This window comes from Fukomys damarensis, unplaced genomic scaffold, assembly GCF_012274545.1.
Source record: "Fukomys damarensis isolate Sample0158 unplaced genomic scaffold, DMR_v1.0_HiC HiC_scaffold_7, whole genome shotgun sequence".
In the NCBI taxonomy this organism is placed as follows: domain Eukaryota; kingdom Metazoa; phylum Chordata; class Mammalia; order Rodentia; family Bathyergidae; genus Fukomys; species Fukomys damarensis.
The window spans coordinates 27600906-27608852 of NW_022900919.1; the positions used below are offsets into that span (position 1 = coordinate 27600906).

General features: G+C 38.9%; 1 protein-coding gene across 1 annotated transcript in view; it reads left to right on the forward strand.

Annotated features, from left to right (window-relative positions):
* Ralgapa2 (Ral GTPase activating protein catalytic subunit alpha 2) overlaps nucleotides 1–7947 on the forward strand; it is a gene marked incomplete at its 5' end in the record, with an annotated part of 268892 nt that overhangs the window by 96493 nt on the left and 164452 nt on the right. Inside the window, 2 exons of the mRNA XM_033761011.1 lie at nucleotides 3508–3642; nucleotides 4843–4940. Of these exons, the coding sequence (XP_033616902.1) occupies nucleotides 3508–3642; nucleotides 4843–4940 (233 nt within the window). The remainder of the gene's footprint in view (nucleotides 1–3507; nucleotides 3643–4842; nucleotides 4941–7947) is intronic.

The window sequence follows — 7947 nt, forward strand, 5'->3', positions numbered from 1 at the left end:
AAAAAAAAAAAAAAAAAAAAAAAAAAAAAAAGGTTGGGAAATTACCCTTAATTTTGCTTATGCAGCCTTGTACTAGGGATAAATGGAGTGTAGAATATTTGTTGTTGAAGAATGAACTTCACTCTGTTTAATAAGTTTTATTAAGGAAGCCTTAAAGAGTGAAATTTCTTTGAAAAACAGATGTTTGGAAAAATAAAGTCACTGAAATGCTTATACACTTAGCCTAATTATACAGACTCTTCTCTCGGTGGGAAAAGGCAGTTAAGTCATCCCTGTTTGACTATTTTTCTGGTCTTCTGAATGTAGCTTTAGAAAGTTTAGTAATAGTATGTTATAGTCTACACTATCAAGAAATGAGAAAGTGCTTTTAAATTTGGGGTTATTGGATGAGTGAGGCTTTTGAGACAGTAATGAATTGGTGACTGAGTTAGAATTCAGCTCTTTGAAGTAGATGAAATGGGAATCATGTGGTGCTCAGAACAGGTGATGTGTCAGGTCTAAGGTTCATCCTGCTGTTTTTATATAATGTAGATCACTTTTCTGTGGTGACTATCAGGGAGTCTTGTGTCTTGATACTTGCCACTGAGTGACAGGGCAGTCACACATCAGCTGCTCTTCCTTAGCAAATAAGGTGCCAGCAGAGGGAGCCCAAGTACTGTCACAGAGGGACCTTGTTGGAATGTGTCCCATTTGTCCATTTATGTAAGCCAAGTACTGTCTACACACTTGGTGCAAAGGATGAAAAAAGGGCCTAGAAATGTACACTTACAAATTAGGTTTAAATTTGGGGTAAGGATAACTATAAATTCTCTTTTTCCTGCCATCTCTGGCTCAGAACCCTAACTACACAGTAGCACACCTAGCACTGTGGTGCCCCTCCCACCCAGGCACTGCCACCCCAGCCACTTCCAGTTACCTCAAGGCTGAGCTTTTTTCCATCTGAACTCCCTCCTGACAGTCTTAACTAAACAAGCCTTAAAAGCTGCACAAAGTCTGCCTGTTGAGAGGTGCCAGCGAGTGGGGGCAGGCTCTTCCCATCTGCTGTGCTGAGGACCAGTAAGGACATGGATCTCGAGGCCAGGGTGCTGTGGCTGTACTCTGTCCCACCAGATGGTGATGCTCTTTATCTGTGGACAGATGCAGCCGTTGTTGGCTCAGCTCTTATTTGTTCTGCTCATGTGCCTGGAACCAACCTCTGCCAGTTCTGGCATCAAAAGACTAAAACCCACTCTTCCCGCTACCCATAAAAATGGGCACTGGTAGTTAGTTTTCAGAAGGTTAGGAAGCTCTTGGGCTCCCTCTACTGATAATGGATTAACAGGTAGGTTCATTAACAAAGGCAGCATCTATGTAACCGGAGTAAGCAGTGAAAGAAGATTGCAGAGGGAGGGAGTAGGGTGGGATGGTGGCCCCACACTTTAAGGAGACCCATGAAAGAGTCTGCTCTGTACTTGGGGTGTGTAGGTAAACATCCACACCTATACCTTGTGTTTCTCTCTGGCTGTGCAAGAGAAGGGCATGCAGACCACTGGGAAGGATGGGGCTTGGTAAACCTTTCCCTTCTTGCTGCCTTGGCCTGTCTCTTTCTGCCCTCCACACTCACTTCCATCCACATCTATATTTCTACTGCACTAGAATGTACACAAATTTTGTAATTTCAGGTCTTATAACTCCATCAGTATACTATAAAATGGAATTTTCCTTTGGATAGAAAAAATACGGTAGGTAGTAACCATTTGCAGAAATCCTGTGTGATAAACTTAGAATAATCCTACATATAGCTTGTTTGGGAAGCCTATGACTTTGGCTCCCAGCTTAAATCAAGGGGCTCCCTGTTGGCTGCCAGTCTCCATTTCCAAGGGGGAGTGGGGTGCCACAGCAAGTAAGAGAGTACAGGCTGAATTCCTATTAGTCTCTTCTTAGAGGAGGTAAATTTTACATCTATAATCCCAGCCTTTTGGGTAACTAAGGCAGGAGGATCTCAAATTTGAGCTCAGCCTGAGCAACTTAGTTTTTTTACTTTAGTTTCAAAGTTAAAAAGAAAGCTAATAATAATAATAATAAAGGGCTGAGGAAATAGTGTGAAGGCCCTAGTTTCAATCCCCAGTACCATAAAAAACTGCTTACAATTTTTGGAGGTCATGATGTCATGGTTATATAGTGTAGAGATTTATGGCGACATCAGTGAGTGTGGCACTAGGGAGGAGCAGAGTGGCAAGCCTTATACGTGGGATGCTGTGACAAGGCCTATGGGGGATGTTCCGAGACTGCATGGGCAGAGATGAGGGGGTAGGGCCAAGGTCAGCATTGGGGACAGGAGAGCAGGAGGAGGAAAGCAGCAGCCACAGGCAGGTCAGAAGTGCTAGGACAAGAGTGTCTGGGCAATCACAGTGTGGGGAGCCCAGGAGGCTGCATTCTCTCCATGAGTGCAGGTGGGACACTCTGGTGACAGTGGCCACAGAGGGCTTAGAGAACAGTGGCACACCTTTGTTTAGAGGGACCTATCCAGGGGCCACATGGAGAATAGATATGAGAGTAGCAAAGAAAGGGGAACAGGGACAACTTAGTAGGCTATGAAAATTAGCTGGACAAGAGATGATGCAACCCTGCAGCTGTGGCACTAGAGACAGGTAGCAGTGATGGTTCCAGGCCTTGGGAAGCTCTGAGAGATTGAAATGAACTGTTAATTTTAGAAATGACCTAGGACTGAACTCATTCTCCAGGGCAGCATAGTTTCCAATCATACTGAGATCATCCTGTGGTCTGAACTTATCTGTTTGTCTTATTTCATATTTGTGTTGATTGTCTAAAAATATCAGGGGGTCATTTTTGTGCTTTAGTGACTAGTTCAGCATTTTCAGTTGGTAATACAAGCAATCAAAAAAGGCATTAAGTGGGGCCAGAGATCTAGCTTAGTGGTTCTGCTGCCTGCCTTGCAAGCGCAAGGTCCAGAGTTAGATAGATCTCTGGTACCAAAAGAAAAGGGGGAACGCATTAAGTGGTAGATTATTTTGGACAGTTGTGCCTACAGTTGTGCCTGTCTCTGTTAAAAGAAACAATGAAGTTGAAATTCCTATTTTCTCTCATCTTCTTTTATAGTGTGTGTGTGTGTGTGTGTGTGTGTGTGTGTGTTTTCCTCACGTATAAATTACCCATTCTTTGTATTTTCTGGATTGTTGTATCTTTCTTTCCTATATAGGCCTAAAATTTCAAATGACTTAAAGCTCTCAACTATGTATTTATTTATATATTTATTTATTGGCTTACTTCCCCCTTCCTCCCCATTCACTTTGGAAAAATACAGGTTTAATAGAATTTAAGAGGAAATGTATTCTTGGAGTAGAATATTAATATTAAAAATGTAGGAAACTTATGTAAATTAACATTATTGCAAAATTTTTGTGAAAAGTATCTGAAACTTAATATTTGTGATCAGTTGTTTAAAGTGGTGAAGGTTTCTCAAAGTCCTGGAGTACAATCCTACTTGTGTTGTGTTCATGCTCACAGAAGTGGAGGAGAATCCACAGTCAGAGAACGCACCTGCAGCAGAACCAAGCCAGCTTGCAATGGGACAGCAGCAGGTCCTCCGGAGCAGCAGCACCTCTGACATTCCTGAGCCGAGGGTCCCAGATACATCTCAGGGTACCCGGGTCTTCACTTGCTAAAGCGAAGCTGTAGGGTGGGGGTTGCAGATGAGATTGCATTCTACGTTTATTCTATACAGATTTATTTCAAGGGAACTTTTTAAATTTGTTTACAATGATGTGGCTGCTAACAGTGAAATGTTTTCACTGTTTAATATAAGTATCTAAAGTGTGTGTGTGTGTGTGTGTGTGTGTGTGTGTGTGCACGTGCACATGTGGTTTTTTTTTTTTTCCTTCGGGTATATGGTGGTTGAGGACTAGAAAGGAGCCAGGTGGCTGAAGTATGAGGGAGGCAGAAAAAGTTCCCAACAAAGTAAGAAGTAATAGTAAATGAGGTAGAAAGCAGGGAAGCAGTGTGAGGGAAGTAAGAAAAGGCTGTGAGGAGAGCCATAGAAGTTGAAAAAGAGAATGGAAAGCTGACCAGACTTGTGAAAAAGTTCATTAACAGCTTGCAGACTCTGCTAAGGTTGAAAATAATAACTTTTTGGCAGGGGCATAAGGGATTGCACTCAGGCATTGCACATGCTAAGCAAGAGCTATACCACTGAGCTACATCCCCAGGCCTTGTTATTTTTTATTTTCTGTTTTAAGACAGAGACTCGCTAAGTTGCCCAAGCTGGCCTTGGAACTTTCGATCCTCCTGCCTCAGTCACCCATGTAGCTGGGATTACAGGCATGCGCCACAGCACCAGCCAAAAACAAACACAACTTTTAATAGTATTTACAGCTTCTGCAACAACTTTCAGCAACAACAGAGTTTGGAAAGCCAAGAGGCAGATGGTAAATAGTGAGAAAATAGTGTATTTTACAGTGAGAGCATGTGTTTACAGTGTGTCTACTATCACATGTACTTACCATTCCATTTCAGTATCATGAGTTAACTAATAAGCCTACTTTATTTATTGGCAGGTTATCTCATATTTCTTAATATCAAAGTCATGTTGGTCCATTAGTAGAGCAGTGCAGTTTTCTTTCTTAGAAATCTTCTTGAAATAAGAAAATACAATAAAAGAATCACCTGAGAAAATATATTACCTGAAAGATATTCTACTCTTTTCTACTCTTTGCATAAGATTATTACTATTATTAGGGCACAGGCTTAGCTCAGTGGTGGGGCGCTTGCTATATATATATATTTTTTCCTATTTTTACCTTATGATTCATTCCTTCTGTAAAAATTTTTCACCCATATCCCTAGGTCAAAAGGCAGAAATTTCACAGAATTTGACTTCTTCAGAATCCAATCCTAGTCACGAGAATACGGGCCAGGTGAAGAGAGAACATGAAGGAATAACAGTAAGATTTTTAAACATTATCCATTTGTCATTAAAAATAAATAACTGCTCAATAAATTAATTTACTGGTGGCAGTGATATTTAAACATTTTCTTTCTCTATGTAGGTGGATTCTAGGCCCATAGGTCTTATTTACTTTTTATATAAAACTATAGTCATGCTATAAACATAAAAGATTAACGTTAAGTGGAATTCACTATTTGGTCTCCATGTAGCACTGCATATTTGTTCAAGCAGGTGTCCTTGCCTGTTAGACTTGCATTTCACATTCCCTGTTCCTGACATTGATTCAGGTAGTAGCTTCCATTGGATATGAATTACTAGATAAATGAACACAGTTAAAGATCTTTGTGGTTAATTTTTGTTAAAATAGTGTTTGTTTAAAAACAAATACAAAGAAGAAAATTAAAACTGGCCATAATTCATTTATGCAGATAACCCCTATTTATTCATTTGTTTAAAATATATTATGTATTTATAGAAAACTTAAATATCAAATAAGGATACAAAATAAAAAGGGAAAGTCTCCCTAGTCCTCCTTGTTTGAAAGATAACCAACATTAAGTTTTTTGTTTCCTTATGTTTATAAAAGCATGTACCAGTTTCCCTATGTATATTCTGTTTTTCACCAATGAAATACATGCCCACAAACCTTGTCACCCAGCTTAAGAGCCAGAATATTTCCAGTGTTGTTTCTTTGGCTTCTTAAGTTCCTTCCTTGACCCCTCCCCTGTCACCTCCCTGCAGAGAGTGGCATTACCTTGGCTGTGTATGTGTTAGTTCCTTGTTTTGCTCTAGACTTTTGTTATTTCTGCATCTCCAGTATTCTTTTTCTGCCTTCTTTTGCATTTTTTAGGTAAGTGTTCAGTGCTGGTACGGTTGCTGTGTTCCTCAGTGTTCTGTTTCTGTGATTTATCTACACCATACCATGTAGCAGTAACTCATATTTTTTCTCATGTGTGATAGATACTGCACTGTGAATATATGTGTTCTATTATCTTTCTATTCTTTTATTGATGGGCAGATTTGTGTCTCAAGATCTTCATGTCTAAGGTTTTCTCTAGGATGGCCGCTTAGGAATGGGATTAGTAAATCATACAATAAAAGAACGTTCTTCCTTGCAAGATGATACCTATTTTCCAAAGTGGTTGTGCTGCTTACATTTCTGCCAGTAATTTATGAATTGCCATTCATCCACATTCTTATCAACACTTTCTGTTGTCAGATTTTTAATTTGTATGGGTCAAGTAGGTGAAAATTAGGATCTCTTGCTTGCTTTTCTTAGATTACGAAGAATACATAATATCTGTCCTTTTTGACTGGTTATTTGTGTTTCATTTGTGGAATACCTGCTGATGCTGTTTGTTGTTTACCTGCTGATCTGTCTTTTTCTTTTTTTGTTCTAGTTCATTGTGGTTTGAATGGCGATACTGTCTTATATTTGTAGCAAATATCTTCCAGTGCATAGCTTATATTTTTATTCTTTCTATTGGAAGTCCTTCATTTTGATAATCTATTAACATTTTTATGGTTAGAGGCTTAATGGAATTTTTAAAAATCTCAACTATACAGGGCTAAAAATATTACCTTGAATTTATTGTATAGGTGTTTCCATTTAGCTCTACACATTTAAGTCTTTCATCTACCTGAAACTCATTCTTATTTATGGAGGGAGTCCAATCTCATTTATGAGTCCAATCTCATTTCCCACCTATAGGTAACTGTTTGTCCCACATCTTATTTATTGAAATCGTTTTTCATTTATTTATCTCTATTCTCTGATGTATAATCCTTCATTTTGGTACTTCTTGCCTTGATCCGTCAGTCATTTATCTATCTAGACAGATAATTGCTACAGGTCTTCCGCAGCTTTCTCTCTTCCTGTCCTCTTCTGATGGAACCCTTTTCCTTCTGCTTTTTGTCTTTCATCAGTGCTTACAAGAAACCTCTGTCTACCTCTCTACTTGTTGTTTCTTACTGTTCTTTGTTCTTGTATAGAACTTGTATATTTAGCAGATTCCTTTGGTTTATTCATTTGCCCTCTTTGGCATATGCTGTGTGCCACCTGCCTGTGTATGCTAATCTCTGTCACTTTGGAAACATCTGTGGCAACGTTTCTTCAAAAATTGCTACTTTTAAAACTTTCTCTTTTCTTTTTGCTTCAGTTTTATTTTTGAGTATATTTTATAATTTGTGTTCTCTTGTGAGTCTCATCTTTTATTTCTTTAAAATGTTTCAATTTGTGTTCCACATTATTTATCTGGCTATCTGAAATCCTTTGAGAATCCATATCTGGTATTTGCTGTGTCTGACTCTTATCCCTGCTGACTGATTTCTTTGGAGTTTGGTGGTCTTTTCGCATTCCTAGCTGGCTGACTTTTATCTGCCAAAAACCTGGGTGTCTAAACTGGTGGAGATTTACCCGGGCAGCTTTTGTATTTGTGTCTCCTGTGAGTCAGAGAGTTCTGTTTTAATCCTTGTGTGTTGGTCCTTTTGCCACTGGCAGTGGTCATACAGGATTTTCCCATGTTAGCTCCAATTCCTTGCCCTGCTTTCTGTCCACCTTTGAGGGCTCATGAATCTTTCAAAAGATTTACTTCCATTGATCCCCAACATGCAACCAAAGTTTTTATGTAGGATCTAGTTTTATAGTAGGAGTGTTTTATGTCATGCAACCTAAAGCTAACAAGCTACGTTCTACTCTGCAGTTGAGGAAATATCCTGGGTATATTTCTGTGTAGCTTCTGGTTTACATAGCATCCTTCTTGAAGGGTGTGTAATAATTTTTCATATAGTCTCCTAAATATTTATCTGTGTCCTACTTCTCTTTAGCTTAGTAGTTATTCTGTCTTTTAATGACGCATCTTGGTCCCCCCTTTTCATTTGTTCAATATTGATTCCTTTAATTCCAGGGTGGTTTATTTATTTTTGCTTGTTTTGCCTTTAATATACTCTTTTGTGAAGGATCTTTTTTCTTTCTTTCTTTTTTTTTTTTTTTTTTTTTTTTT